At 44.0% G+C, this 15,888-nt stretch overlaps 1 protein-coding gene across 13 annotated transcripts in view; it reads right to left on the bottom strand.

Annotated features, from left to right (window-relative positions):
- Positions 1 to 3,812: 3,812 nt before the first annotated feature.
- The window catches only part of PIAS2 (protein inhibitor of activated STAT 2), a 36,240-nt gene continuing 24,164 nt past the window's right edge, over positions 3,813 to 15,888 (bottom strand). For 5 of the 13 annotated variants that reach the window (XM_071730096.1, XM_071730099.1, XM_071730103.1 and 2 more), the window contains 8 exons: positions 15,160 to 15,265; positions 14,454 to 14,527; positions 13,798 to 13,958; positions 13,016 to 13,149; positions 12,406 to 12,577; positions 10,202 to 10,341; positions 8,297 to 8,334; positions 3,813 to 5,864 (listed from right to left, as the gene is read on the bottom strand). In XM_071730096.1, coding sequence (XP_071586197.1) covers positions 5,619 to 5,864; positions 8,297 to 8,334; positions 10,202 to 10,341; positions 12,406 to 12,577; positions 13,016 to 13,149; positions 13,798 to 13,958; positions 14,454 to 14,527; positions 15,160 to 15,265 — 1,071 coding nt within the window. In that variant the 3' untranslated portion in view covers positions 3,813 to 5,618. The other 8 variants (XM_071730097.1, XM_071730101.1, XR_011723169.1 and 5 more) reach the window with 7 other exon arrangements.

Raw genomic sequence — 15,888 nt, 5'->3', positions numbered from 1 at the left:
TGTTAAAGTAATAAGTGATGAAATAAAAGATGCTTAACTTTCAAAGCCTAAACTGGCAATTTAACTTCGTAAAATAGCACTTTATATGTTTGTGTGGGTTTCTTTCTGTTTATTTGTTTGTTTGTTTGGGGTTTTTCCCCCCCCCCCCGCCCCCCTCCCTCTTCTCTAAGTTTTCACAAAGCTTAAAACAATTCCATTTTCCAAACCATGGAAAAAGAAACGTAGGCTTTACATTTACTTTACATTTATTTACTTTACTGTGGGACAGGTATTACTCTGGGTTCTCAGCTTCAACTTGCAGAGCACGTTAATACCCACAGTCTGCAAACCTCCCTTTCTGGTTCCTGGTTTGGGTGAGGAGAGAACCAGTTTTCAGTAATTTCACTTTTCAGGTAAATCCCTTCTGAGCAGCTGTACTTGCTGAAGTCAACAGCCCCATTTTCAGTGTCTGATTTTGGGACTGTAACTCAAAATGCTTTTAGTTACTGTTGGAGAGGGGTGTGCAGAAAGGCTCCTGCCTGGTTCTGTTCAACTTTTTATTGCTGAAAGGGACAGAAAAGAGGTCACAGCTGAGACCTTCCTGCTCACCCCCTCCCCCTCAGCATTGATTTAGGGGGAGCTGGGGGACACCAGGTTGACTGCAGAGGGATGAAGCAGCCTAGGTCAGACTTGATCCTAAAGCCTGACTTGATCTTAAAGGTTTTTTCCAACCAGATTGATTCTGTGATGATTACTCTAAAGTCCCTTCCAATCCTTTTTCTGTCAACATTTCTGTCAACATTTTTCTGTCAGCATTCTCCTGAAAAAGCTGTCAGGCCACAGCTTGGACAGGAGCACCCTGTGCTGGGTTAGGAACTGGCTGGAGGGCCAGGCCCAGAGAGTGGTGCTGAACGGGGCTGCATCAAAATGGCGGCCGTGGTGTCCCCCAGGGATCAGTGTTGGGCCCAGAGCTGTTTAATATCTTTAGTGAGGATTTGGATGAGGGGATTGAGTCCATCAGCAGCAAATTCACAGCTGACACTAAGCTGGGGGGAGTGTGGATCAGCTGGAAGGCAGGAGGGCTCTGCAGAGGGACCTGGAGAGACTGGAGAGTTGGGCTGATCCCAAGGGGATGAGGTTCAAGATTCCAAGGGCCGGGTCCTGCCCTTTGGCCACAAGAACCCCCTGGGGAGCTCCAGGCTGGGCAGAGAGTGGCAGAAAGGGAGCTGGGAGTCTGGATTGCCAGGAAGCTGAAGAGGAGGCAGCAGTGTGCCCAGGTGGCCAAGAAGGCCAATGGCATCCTGGGCTGGCTCAGGAACCGCGTGGCCAGCAGGTCCAGGGAAGGGATTCTGCCCCTGTGCTCAGCCCTGGGGAGGCCACAGCTTGAGTCCTGTGTCCAGTTCTGGGCCCCTCAGCTCAGGAAGGAGCTTGAGGTGCTGGAGCAGGTCCAGAGAAGAGCAAGGAGGCTGGGAAGGGATCCAGCAGAATTCCTGTGAGGAAGGGCTGAGGGAGCTGGGGGTGTTGAGGCTGGAGAAGAGGAGGCTCAGGGGAGACCTCATCACTCTCTCCAACTCCCTGAAAGGAGGTTGGAGCCAGGGGGGGGTTGGGCTCTTTTCCCAGGCAACTCTCAGCAAGACAAGAGGGCACAAGGGGTCTCAAGTTGTGCCAGGGGAGGTTTAGGTTGGACATGAGAAAGAATTTCTTTCTGGAGAGGGTGATCAGACCTTGGAATGGGCTGCCCAGGGAAGGGGTGGATTCTCCATCCCTGGAGATATTTCAAAAGAGCCTGGATGTGGCACTCAGTGCCATGGGCTGGGAACTGCAGCGGGAGTGGATCAAGGGTTGGACTTGATGATCTCTGAGGTCCCTTCCAACCCAGCCCATTCTATGATTCTATGATTCTATGAAAGCTCCCATGCTGGTCAGCAGCAGGATCACACCTATGAATAAACACTGCAGGACAGCCTGGGCAACACAGAGAAAACATGTGCTCCTTTTAATGTATTTAATTATTTTCCTATTATTATTGTACCTTTTTTTGCATTACTGTTTATTTAAAGCCATTTTAGTTTCTTCCAACCTGTAAGTCTCTCTCCCTTCCCCTTCTGGGAGGGGGTTAGTGAACAGCATTTGTTGTCCAGCCCAGCCTCAAACCTTGACACTTGCCCAAGCTGCAGCTGAATCTTTTGAGAAGAGCAATCTAAAGATAGGGGGAAATAACCAATATTCCTGTTAATTAGTGGATTCGTGCAGTTCTGCAAAGCTTCAGGTTCACAGTGACAGCTTTTCATGTCACTCCATCCCCCTGAGATGACACCAATGGGAGGATGAGTAAGCAGCGAAGGAAACACTTGTGCATCTTGACATAAATGTTCAGGTTCCTGAATGTGAAGAATGTTTCATTTCAGCCCAGCATCTTCTCCATGACAGCAGCTGAAAATGAGTGCTTGGAGAAGACAACAGGGCAAGCTGCTGGAGAACTTCCCCAGTTGTTTGGTTTTGTTTTTTTTTTTCATAATGACTTTAAAAAGCTTCCTGGGGCAGAAATGGTTTCTTGAGCAATTTAGTGACCTTTTCTTTGGGAAAAAAAGTTACTCATTCTCCCCCTCGCTGTAAAACATCAGTGGCTACTGGTTTGTATTCCCCTTCTCTGAACCTCTTCTGCAGTGACTGTTTCTGTAACAAAGGAACCACAAGTGCAGTTTTATGATAGAGGTGCAAGCTGGACATGTTTTGTTTGCTCTTCCTTTCCTAACAGGTACTTTTACTTGATTTTTTACTTTGTTTCTCAACAGTGAAGCAGCACTTCTGTACTCCTCATCATCACCCCATGATCTCAAACTGAGTGGTAGTGACCAGTTCAGGTCCTGAGAGACACGAAGTACATTTTTCCCCATGTAATTTCTACCTCTCTGAACTGAATTTTACCTATTTTTATTGGGAATCTACTTGCACACACCAGGTATTCCTGCAGTTCTGTGGAGCTGGCCTGTTGTACCTGCTTGAAAGAGTTACTGCTAAGTAGCAGTTACTACCATGACCCAGGTCCTGGAAAGATTATTTTATGGTTTTGTCAATGGAGAAATAAAACCAGTTTTATTTTTTTCCTGCAGCTAGCTCATCCCTTTTTAGTTGTTTGTTTGTTTTTTTTTAACTTCTCACTAGGTTTTACCACTGACTTGGTTTTTCCCCAGTTTGCCATTGATCACTGGGAGATTTTGCCTGGAGATTCTCAGGACACAAAATTCTCATCCTGGAAAAGGTGTGGCTGACATACATAAACCCAAAGGCTGGAGGGAAGGTATTCCACACCTGGATAACTTCCTGAATAAATGACAATCACTTCTGTGTCAGATGTGATGCTCTGCCCAGTTTTGTCCTTGTAGAGTTTTGCACAGGGAAACTTTTAGTCTCACAGTGAACACACACACACTGCTCGTGTCACGTGAAGATGGCATGATCACCTACTAAAAATAAAATAACATTACATGCTAACCTGGCTGACAGGGTTCTTGTTACCTATGCTTTATCTGTGACTATCCATGTTTTAAAATACTACAAATGGTTTAAAGCACATCCTAAAAATGGCACTCACCACTCACCCTTAATTAACTTTCCTGACATAGATGTGAGATGTTCCCATCCCTTCAGCCATTTGCCCAATTCACACAAGTTTAGTGCACCTGCAGCATCAGTTTTAAGCACTTTGTTCAGAATTCCTGTTCCCTCTCTCCACATTTTGTAACAGTTTGAAGTCACTGGGCATCTGTGATAAGAGAAAGCACTGAGCTGCTGCAGGGCATTTGGAAAAACAAAACAAAACAAAGAACCACTTCATGACTAGCATGGCTTTATTGGAAATTAATCATGCTAAAACCCCATCCTTAACAGGTACAAAAAAATTTCAACAGAAAAGGAGAGGAGGAGAAAGACTGGATGAAATATTAAGACCAACATGTGAAGACTTAAGCAAAAGATAATATAAAAAAAGGCAATGAGGAACATCAATGCAGCATTAAAGATGAGAGTACATGAGTTACAATACATCCTGCTTCAACACTTCTTATCCATGTACTTTGTTCAGATTCTGTAACAGTAATGGAAGGCAAAAAGCACCAGACACCTGACTAAAGAAAAAAAAGCAAGGACAATGGAACACAAAAGTAGGAAAAAGTGAGAGCTGGTAATTTGGGAAGGAGTAATCTCAAATACAGTCACTCAACAGGAACACAACACTTGAAAAAGCTGCTGTGTTAACATGTAGACAATACCATTATTCCAACTCTGTGGAAAGGAGTTTATTCTCCTGGTCTGTAACCTCTTCTACATACAGTACTGATGAGGTTGTCCTTGGAGGTGTGTGGGGAGACAGCACTGCAGCAGATTCATCAGAGGAGTGGAACAGAAGGAATTTATTTCCATCAAGTCAGAAGAGCCATGAGGAGGAGGCTGTGTAGCGTGGGTCAGAGCATCACTGAGCCCTGAACACGTAATTCCAGCAGTTAGGAACACAATGCAGCTACAGCTTCCTTCTTACACAAAGCCAATCCTTCCCCATGGCGAGTCAGAGTGCAGCATTCCCAAGTTTCAGAAGCAAGAGAAGCCGTGAGCAAGAAATCCTAGAAAAAAATCCTGTGCTGCAGAAAGTAATCCCCACTTTGTCTCCCCACAGCTGCCACAGAAAGCATGCGCCGTGCTTGACCAGGGGTGGCAGTGCCAAAGAGGGCCACCAAGGACTTTATGATCTAAATTTTGAGTTTAAAGGCTTTTTATTTTTTTTTTTTTTTTTAATATCCCCTCTTAAAGTTATGTACAGTCCGACTGTAAACAGTTCGGAGGTTTTGGTGCTGGAGAAGTGTTGTGCCTGTGACTTAACAGCACAAAAGACTGTGTGTTGCAGGGTTTGCATAGTTTGTCCTCTCTTGAGCCCAAAGGAATATGAAGTGAGGATTTAGTTGAATTTTTGAAAAGCAAACTTCGGAAAGAAAAAAATAAAAATAAAAATTTTAAAAACCTCCCTTTTACAGAGGCTTCCTCCTCATACAACCCCCACATCAGGGGGAGGTGGGGCACAAGAGACCTACAACACAAGTCATGGCTATTTCACAAAGCCTCTCTGTATCAACTTTATCACAGGCCTCAGTGAAAATATTAAAAATTCACTAATGCATACACTTCTGCACCTCTATCCAGGTTGCTGCTTGAGTGGTTAAGTGCCTTTTTTTTTTAAAAAAAAAAATTAAAAAAAAAAACCAAAAACAACAGAACCGTATTTTTACATTATTGCTATGTTTTACAACAACATTTAAAACCATTTGTGGAATCCACTCAGCAATAAAAGGCCAAGTTTCCCCAGAACAAGCTAAAAGCCTAAAAGCATGTTCTGAAGAGAACACCAGCTATTTAATAAGAAAAGAAAAAAACCAAAAAAACAAAAAAACAAACAAAAAAAAAGAGAAGTCGATCGTTTCCATTTACCAGAAGGAAAAAAAAAAAAACAAACAAACCAAACCAAAATAAAACAAAAAAAAAAATCCTTTCAATAAATACCAGAAAACAGCTTCTGAGATGCTCGAGTTCCAGAGAGAGCTGAGGGCAGCAGCAAAGCTTTTGCCAGTCCCAATGCTGCCCCCTTGTTTTCAGTCCAGGGAGATGATGTCGGGAGCGCTGCCTCCGCTGGTGGTGATGACTCCTGCCTCGCCCCTGCTGCTGCTGCTGCTGCTGCTGCTGCTGCTGTTGCTGCTGCTGCTGCTGCTGCTGCTGCTGGAGGAGCTAACGTGAGTGCTGCCCTCCTGCTGACTGGTTGATGTGATGATGCTGCCAGGCGTGCTGCTGCTTGTTAAGGTTGAGGTGAGACTATCCAAAAACATAGGAGGACAGTACTGCTTGAAACAAACAACGAAGAATGAGGAGACCAACTGCACAAGGGAAATGTATGCTCTGAAGATACATCTTCCCTACAACAAGCACAAAAAAAAAAACCAACAAAAACACCCGGCAGGGCACAGCCTGCTTCAGGCACCTGCAGCAAGAGTGTTCTGCAAACCAGCAAACAGAGATGGGAGCTGTCCCAGTTTGGGCCAGGATAAAGGTGATTTTCTGCCTTGGACTTTTGCTTTCAGCTCAGTCTCCTGTCAGGAGCTGCACTTGCTGAAATGAACAGCAAGTTTCTCAGTCAGTGGCTGCTGCTGGGACTGATCCCACTCCATGGTTATAGTTACTGCTGGAGACTGGTGTGCAGAACCAAGGGCACTGCTCAGCTCTGAGGAACATTTTGCCCTCCAGAAGGAGAAAAGGAGTCAAGAGGTCACACCTGAAACCCTCCTTTGGGGAGGAACAGACAAGAGAAATGACCAGAATTGACCAAACAGAGTATTCCATCCCATACACCTCATACTCAGGATAAATTTGAAGGATCACAAGGGTCAAAACCCTTCCTGCTTTCCCTTCTTCCCCTGTCCCTGTTTGCTTCAGCATCCTGGGAGGATTCCATCCCTTCCTCTGCCTGTGCTCCTGATCCATTCCAGCCTGGATCTGTGTGTTCCTGCCTCCAGCTCCCAACTGCTGCTGACCCCAGGATTCCAGCCTGGACTTTCCCAGGGCTGCCCTGCAGCCTCGGTGGTGACATGAGAGTTATTGGGGGAGAGGGGGGGAGGAACATGGGATCAATTTTCCTGTATATTTGTATATATTTAGTATTTTTTCCTATTTATCATTAGAGTTTCATTAAAGCTGTGTGGTTTAGTTTCCAACCCATCAGTCTCTCCCCCTTATTCTCTCTCCTTTCTTTATCAGGGAGGAGAGAGAGATTAATAGAGAGCAGCTGTCACTCGGTTTAAGTGCTGGGCCAGTGTTAAACTGTGACAGGAGCAACGAGCCCTTCACCCTCACCTTCCCCATTGGTTTTTGGTGTTTTTTTTAATTTTTCTTACTAACTGGTTATCTTGGGCTTTTACTAGCACAACAAGCAACACCACCATGACAACACGATGACCATGAAAAAAATCCCCTTAGCACTGGGAGCATGTTCACTGCCCACAGCTGCTGGACACAGTTGCATATTGCAGGCTGCTGTCATCCCAAAATGTAGCAGAAAGGAGTTTAAAGTCACTTTGTGCCCTCAAATGGCAGCAGATGTAACAATCAACATTCCCACAGTTTGCTCCTGCAAGGATACACGCAGGTCCCAAAGCATTTTAGAAGTGATAAATGGGCCCTGATCAAGTCTGACTCAGAAAACACTAAGCTGAATTTCTTCCACTAAGCCTTCTCCAAGCAGAGCTGAAACATTCCAAACATTCCCAAACAGAACAAGGTTGCCAGGTCCCAAAGAAAAGGGTAATAATGTAAGACACCCTCACGTGCACACACAGCACATCCTAATTCCTCTTACCCTGTGGATTCCAACCTTGGGCATGTGTTTGGAACTCAATCTGAACTGCCCAAAGTAGGCAATTTCATAGCACTTGGACTGCCCCCTCCAGATCCCCCACATAAACTTCTGTTATTCCCACTTTTGGAAGTTCAGATCCCAAGGTCAGGCACAGAGTGTTGCAAGATGCAGTTAAGTGGAAAGAAAAGGAGGAAGCTGACCCTTTGCTTTTACAGCACCAGAAAGTCAGCTCTGCAGGAGGGTCCTATTCAGAGATGGAAGCAGGGGGTCTGCTCCAGATCCTCTTGTCCCAGTTAGGGAAAAAGCATCCCCCCACATTTCCAGGCTGTGGCATGAGAGAATCCATTCACAGTAAGAATCATTCTGCCTAACTCTGCAAAGTTTAAGTTTGCAGGGAGGTAAAGGCACTGCCTGGTTACTCCTGACTTAATAAGCTGGCATACAACCCAAAGCCAGTGGGGTTATGGTGTTACATGGGTGGATGATAAAAATCCACTAAAATTCCACTGTGAGCCCACTGAATTAATGAAGATCCTTTCTCTAAAACTTAATCTACAGCTATCAAAACCACCAGAAAAAGCAATCAGTGAAGTTTATTTAAGCTTGACCTGGCCTACAGACTCAGAATATCAACTAGAAGTGTGAGGTGCACAATGAGTTGAGTGCTGTGCACATTATCTACCTCAGAAAGGCAAATTCTGGACAGAGAGGGAGTTTTTCTGCCTGGATCTAGCAGAGTGAGGCTACACTGTACCTTCCCTTCATGCATGATCATCTCCACCTCTTGTTGGGAAAAGGGATTTTCCTGGTCTGTGGCTATGTCTAAGCTAAAGTGGGTTGCAGTGATGGCCTATGGCATCATTCAAGCAGTATGACACAGAAAACAGACTTGGAAATTAACCCCATAGCAGTTCAGAAACATACCTGTGAATCAACTGGGATTAGGGAAAGAAATTCTAGACCTAGAAAAGAAGAGAAAATAATAAACCGATGAGTCTTTTATCCACACACAACAAACTTAAGGAACTTTTTTTTTTTTTTTTTTGTGGTTGTAGAACATTTTGCAATTGCTACACAGTTTCTAAATGGAACATATCACTGTGACACCACTCTCGACTACTTCAGGCAGCAGCAAAACGAGTTATCTAGTACAAGTGGCTCTTTTTTTTAAGAATGAGAATGACATAATGATGTATTATTCACTGGATATTGCAGGGTGGTTCAATGTGGTTGCTTAGATGGAGGTTGCCAATTGGAGCTGTTGGTTCACAATGCAAGTTTCACTGCATATTGTACCTGACTTGGCCAAACTGGGACATGAAGAGTGTCATCACATTAAAGATGCTGGAATGAAGTAAAGTCACAACATGCACAAGTCCAAAAACAAGCAGCAGGTCTCTTCCTCCACCCACGGGCAGCCAATAAGGAAACATTTCTAATATCATCCCCGTTTTGTGTCTAGACAAATAAAAGGAATGAAGAAGAGGAGACTACAAGTAGTTCAAGGTATATCCTCTGTGAGCAGTGACAACCAGTGTCTGTCTTATACACCATTAGTGTGTAAGCATTTAGGGCAATTATGAGACCAATGAGAAATTACAGCCCTTTTTGTTGCTTTTTTTTAAATATTGGCCTTGTGTTTGCTATGTCAGAGAGAAATGGTAATAAACTTACTTCCTCCTTCTCCCCTCACCTCCAAATCTGTTCTGGCCAGTGGCATCTCTCCTCCTCTTCTCCAGTAGAGAAAAATGTTGAAGGAGATTTAAGCCCAGTTGCTTTTAGAAAATTGACAGCTACTTTTGCTCTTGCGTTTTCCAGAGTTTCAGTGGACAGAGATGGACAAAAAAACCAAACAGTTCTAGACTTCCATTCTCTCCTATCCAATTTGGGAAGGCAACCGATTTTTTTTTTTTTTTTTAAAAAAGGGAGAAGTGGAGGGAGGGAGCAGTAAGGGAGCCAAAATGGACAGAGAAACAAGGGGAATGATATCCATCCCATTGCCAAACTGGTGCTGAAAGAAGAGGAAAACACCCGGAGATGTTGCAGGGGAGAAATGGAGACAGGCAATGGAGGGGGGGGAGAGGGAAGTACAGGAGGCCAAAGTGACACCTGTCACCACAAGTCACCATTTCCTGGGCTCTGGGTTCGTTTACAGCTGGCAAAAAGAACCCCCAGAGTCCCTCTACACAGTGTTCTTTTCAAGGAGCCAGGATAGAAAACAATCAGTATCCCCACCTTTTGTCTGATATTTAGCAGCAGTGTTGAAGAATACATCATAGGCATTTAGGGTATGTCTAGGTAAAGAAAGTCAATAGAGGTCAGCTCACATAATGTAGCTCACCTTAACCTTTTTCATACAGTCTTAGACAGAGCACCACTAGAATCAGCTAGCAGAACATCTCTACATCTAAGGATGAGGTGAGCCAGTGCCATCACACCTCCAGAGATTAAACAAGCAGCTACTCTCCCTTGCATCTACAGCATGTTACAACCAGATGTTTACACAAAGTCTAACCAAAAACAAGCAAGCAGTGCTTCTGGCTGCTGTTCCCAAGTGCCAATCTGTACCCCAGAAGCTATTTTTTAATTTTTTTTATTCTTTTTTTCACATCACTGTTGCAAACTGCAATCTGAGACTGGAAAGACAACCTGTGCTGGACTTGTGTAGACATCACATCAGTGCAATACTGCACGTACAGTCTTGTTCCATTAAGAAAAAAAAAAAAAGAAAGAAAAAAAAAAAAGAGACGATCAATTCTCCAATTTTTTACCCACCCCACGAATTAATAAGGCTGCCAGAATACACATTAAAAACTAACCACCACCTACCTGGCAAGTCTGATGAAATGCTGGACATTGGTGGATGATGGAATGGTACTGGGTAGTCTGTTAATGAAGGAGGGATAGCAGCAGCATCGACTGTGGTCACACTGGGCACTCTGACAGTAGATGGCTGGTACATGAGAACCCTGTTTGAAACAGCACAGGGGGAATTACAAAAAACCTAATTAGTTACAGAGAAGTTATGCACTGCTGTGCACTCTCAACCAAAAGGTGACTCTGTGGCAGGACAACTGCAGTGTGGCTACTCACTACACCATATTCCACTCCTGATTCCCTCTTTCAAGGCAGTCTTCACAATAACTTATCTTGGCTCTCAGCAGAAGCTGTGATATTAAGAGCAAGTTGGTACCAAAGCAAAATAACATTTCTGGAGTCATTTAGAACTATCTGCCACTTGGGGACAGAAATGGGAGACCTGTCTCTTGTGGAGCACCCTTGGGGGGGATGTGTAGAGCCAAGAGGAGAGCACTCATTTCAGTTTCTCCACTCATTTCAGTTTCTCCACTCATTTCAGTTTCTCCACAGAACTGTTCATGGTGTTCTCCTCTCACACCCAGGGCACCACTGACCATTACCCAGCCCCTGGAGCAGAGGTGACACACATGGGAGTTACACATCACACCCACCTGGACTCACAGCCTGAGCCCCACACTGTAAGGTCACCTCTCCAGGAGCAGGCCACCAGGGAAAAACCCTCCCACAGACCCACCTGCTGCCCCATTGCTGGTAAAGATGGCACCACAGGTGTTCAGAGCACCATCCAAGTGCAGAAAATACCCCACAAAACCCAAGTCAGGTGGAAACACGAAAGTCTTGCTCTCAGCTGCTTCATTTTGCTCCCTCCAGCCCACCAGCATCATCCACTCGGAGCATTTATGTTCTGAAGCTTGGATTGCAGACCCTCCCTTCCTTCCCAAGCACCTCTTAAACTCCAGCCTGTAGGAAAACAACCCCAGTTCTGCCAAATCTAGCCCCCTTGATTTGGGTTTGAGGAAGCAGAACATGTCACTCCCAAGCCCAAACAAAAAGGAAAATTCATTGGTCACAGATAGACAAGAGAGTTCAGTCCTTCTGCCAACTATGGTTGCAGGCAAACACCTCAGACAAACACAGGCACAAGTCCTGGGGACTTCTAAAGCTGCAAGAGATTATTTTTTTTTGTGGCTATTATTTTCTAAAAAAAAAAATAAGATAAAAGGCAAGCCTCTTGCAGAAGGACTCTTTTGCTATCCTCATAAAAAGCAACAGCACTTCAAGTACCACTGCTGGAAGCTGTTGAAGCTGACCAGCTATTTGCTCAGGGATCACACATTCCTGAGGACCAGAGACACAGTACTGCTGCTCATTACTTCAAGAGCCAGCCAAACAGAAGAGGTTTTGTTTTGTTCCTTGTGTTTCAGTTCAAGACATGAGCCACTTACAAGCAATTACTGAAAGCTGATTCTTGGAATCACCTCCTGGAGCACTGACTGCTGATGAGCCCAACCTGTGCCCCTCTACCCCTTCAGGTCTCCTGTACCCTACAAGCCAAGGGCAAAAACTTTATGGAAGCCACAAACAACAAGTGCAGCCAAGCTGCACAGGCTGGGACAGACAGAAGGTGACACAACAGTAAAGCAGGGGGTTAAGCCTATGGCTAAAGTCAGGCATGACTATAAAGATGGAGCAGCTGACAGAGGATTTGAAGTCACTACTGGTGCTAAGGAAGGTGCAGCAGCAGTGTCCATCCACTCCAGAGTTTAACAGAGAGATGGAGGAAAAGTTTCTCTTGATTCCAGACAGCCAAGTGCCTCCATTCCAAAACTGACAGGATGGATGAAACACGCAGCCTAGTTTCCTGGGCTCTGAGAGAAAAGCCCTTAAGATGACACTAACGAGCAAAAATGCAAAGCTCCTCCACTTGGCATAATCTGCTTTCCCAGGAGAATCCTGTCTGTTAGCTTAGCCAGCTTCCTTTTCTATGGAGAAATATCAAACACAGCTCAAGTCTTTTGTGAGATGCAGAGCTATTTAAGTGTTTTTCCTGGGCAAAGGTACCTTATCAATACAGCCTCCTGCAAGGAGAAACCTAGAAATTATCCTCTGGAAGTGTGGAGCTGGATCCCGAAGAGAGACTACAAGCCCATTTGTTTATCAGTTTACCTGAGACATACAACAAATCACAACAACCAACATTAGAACTGACAAACCCTTTGGTTGGGCTTCCTTGTGTTTCAGACATAAATATGCACTTCCTTTTGGCAGGAGGATCTTCCTCTTCATCAGAAGAGCTTTCTACAGTCAAGTCAATAACGTCGACCTTCTTCTTGCTGACTTCGCCGGCCACTGCCACAGAGCAGGGCTTGCTAACAACACTGGAGCCTGAAACAGAAAATAAAATATCACTGCTTTTTAAAAGGCTACTGACATCAGCAGTTTCTACGTGCAACAGAACCAGGAACTCAAATCCTGTCTTAGCTCATCTTCCTGGCCACCACAGAGGATGCTACGGGCCAGGAACAGTTTTTGTGAGTGTTGTGTTGAGAATATGAAAGCACAAGCTTTAATTTTCACTCATCTGTTTGAGGACCTAAAAACAAGAGCAACCTCTCATTTTCTTAACAGCTATTATACATAGCAAAGCCTAAAAATTACACTTTTGATGCATGACCCTTTCTTTTTAGTTTAAGGGACAAGAAGGTTAGCAGTACTAAGCCCTTAAACTAAACAAACATCAACATCCATACAGATTATCCAAGAGCTACTGCTAAGTTTCCACGTTTTTTTGTTGACTTGCAGCCAGGACCCAGGTGTACATACTTTCTATTTTGGTACACTGTGGACCTGAGACTTTCACAGCTTCTTTCTTTGGCCTCATGGGGCACCAGGAGCCATCTTCTTGAAACTTGATCTCGTCCACATCTGAACATTCATTAAGGATTTCCATGAAGAGCCTGAAAAATAAAGCTGAGTGAAAAAGCTGATTTTTTTTATTCCAAGTGACATCTTTTTTACTCTAAGTGAAAAGAAGACAGAGTTGAAAAGGTTATTTGATCACCTTTGACCCACTGCATGTGCTCTCTCTGCAGTTTATCTTATCTGAGAGCCTGTGGCTGAAGACTTTAAAGACAGTCAGGCATCAAAACCTAAGAGTATCCCAAGCAAACCATACTCCACCCCAGCTTGCAACAATCCACAGATTTCCACAGAATCAGAAATCATTGTCCTCTGAATCAAGACTGGCACTCATTTTAAAGTTAACAGCTCCAGGGACAGGGTGGTGTAAAAGAAAGAAAGAACTACCCTTGGATGTCACATTTGGATTTCTTCAGAGGAACTACACTGATGCTCAAGAGTCTGAGGATGCAGTCAGGAGATAAACCTACTTAGTTGATAGAAGATAATCAACTAAGCTGGTAGGAGATAATATTTAGTTGATTACATGGGAATAGAAACTAAGAGTCTAATGGCTCCTCCCAGTTTCAAGTATGTTGATAAAGAAAGTAGCATGAAATAGCTCAACCTCAAGTCACAAAAGGAGCTACCAAGTACATCCTAACAAATTTTAAGTAACTGTGTAATCTGCAAAGCCAGTCACTTACCCATCTAATATTAGGCTCTCATAAGCTGCCTTTTTGTCACAGACAGGGCAGATCCAGGTGGGCTTCTTTTCATTCATTTGAAGATAAAGAGCAGCATCAAAACATTGCAGGTGTGTGCAAGTAACAGCCCGGCATGGGATTGTCAGTCTCATTTTTCCCAGCTGCAGAAGATGCATTTAAAGAGTGTCAAGAAAAGAAAACAGTGAAGCAGGCCTGGGTGGCTAACAGTGGAGTCAGAGGCAGTCAGTGAAGTGACCATCTCCTCTCACTACAGAGGTGCTCAGGTAGCTGCAGCAAATCCACCCCATCAAAGCAGGGATAGTGCAGTAAAAAGGAACAAATGAAGCCACCCTCAAAGTCTCCACAGAGCTGAAAACAGTCAGGAATATTTCTCTCGTGCAGTGAGACCTGCAGTGTTATTTCTAGGATTTTATTTTTATTAGAGGACTTAATTGAAGCACCCACTTTTATGATTTTCCCTTAGTCATATACTTCAAGGGTTTTATGACAGACTCGGAATGGTGTAATACACATTTTAACATTTATCTTTACAAAAGCCAGTGAAATTTCTAAAGTGGAGCCTTTTAAAACCAGCCCAGGTGTATACCAGAGATGAAAACAGAAATCTGTATGTAGTAATTTCCAGCCATACTTACAGGACACATCAGAGATACCCGCAGACTAGTTGTGGCAATTTCACTATCAGGATCTGCAGTTAGTTTCTCTTTAACTATTAAAATAAATTAAGAAGTTATACACAGACACCATTATTTAAAATGCTGATCTTGATTCACTAATGCATTTGCTTTAGTTGCAGCTATCAAAAAAGAAAAAAAAAAATATCTATAAAGAAATTTCACAGCAAAAAACAAACCAAAAATAGTATCTGCCCTACTTTTGGGCACCTGGCAAACACAGTGCATCTTGAGATTGTTTGATGGGGAGCAGATGCACCAACAGCCACAATGCTTGGTGAAGCAAACTCAGCCCAACATGCCAAGAAATAAATAAGCATCACTGAGTGAGGTACCAAGACATTTACCAGGACATCAAGCATCACTTGCAAGTGAAGAGGACCAATACTTAGGATATCTATCTGCACCTCAGCCTCCCAGTAAGTGTTACTCTTGGCATTCCCACAGAATATTCCAGTTGGGTCTCCAGATGTGCCTCCCTACCACAGAGGGACCCTCACTGAACAATGTGCACCATGCCCCAGCAGCAGCAAAGGGAACCTTTGACACTCTGGGCACGGCCTTTCTTTTTTAAAAGCTCCAAACCCTCAAGTTTTATTAGTTCTAGTTTTAAAGAGCCACCAACCACCCTTAAAAATACAGCCAGGATAAATTAATTTCCACTTACTTAGTGCTCTGGAATGATCAGGGTTTCTGATACCTTTCATTTTTAACCTCTGCAAAAGCATAGCTGAAGTCAGCTGACGGACGAGATACACGGACATGGAGTAGTTCTACAAAAGAGTGATCAAAGATGAAATATTGACTCAAAACAGCATTTCCACTGCAACAATAGAATCCTACTTTGTGCTAGTTGTAGCCTGTGAAACACATGCCAAAATTTTTTTCTTGGTATTTATGAAAAGCAGTGACAGATGACTTCATTACTGTGAAGGAGGGGTCCAATACTCTGCTGGAATGAATTCTCCTGCCAAGCAATGGCCAATTGTCCTGCTCCAGTTGTAACTTAACTAATAAGAGTAACTCCACAACCAAGAGACCAACTAGGGTCTTTTCTGGAAAAATTAGACACTCTGCTTTGTCCAGGCAGTCTTTAAAAAAATGTCTCATGTTTGTCTCCTAAATCCTTCCCTTTGTTTCAGAGTCAGTCTGTTAGGAGGGAACTCACAGAATCAGGTGAGAAAAGATGAATAGGCTTTCAGGTGCAAAAACCCAGCACCTTCAAATGGCACACAGCTGCACCCACTTCCTTGTACCTTTCACTTTAGCTTGCTCTGCACTTTTAGGCCAAGCCTCATTACACCATCTCCACTCCTCTGAGGCTGGCCTTGTTCCATAGCATTTACTGCTCTTCCCTAATTCACATCAGTTGCCAGCTCCTTTTGTGCAGTGCTCA

This window comes from Heliangelus exortis, chromosome Z (assembly GCF_036169615.1).
Source record: "Heliangelus exortis chromosome Z, bHelExo1.hap1, whole genome shotgun sequence".
NCBI lineage: Eukaryota > Metazoa > Chordata > Aves > Apodiformes > Trochilidae > Heliangelus > Heliangelus exortis.
Note: the sequence above shows the minus strand (reverse complement) of the source record. Positions and strands in the feature narration are given on the sequence as shown.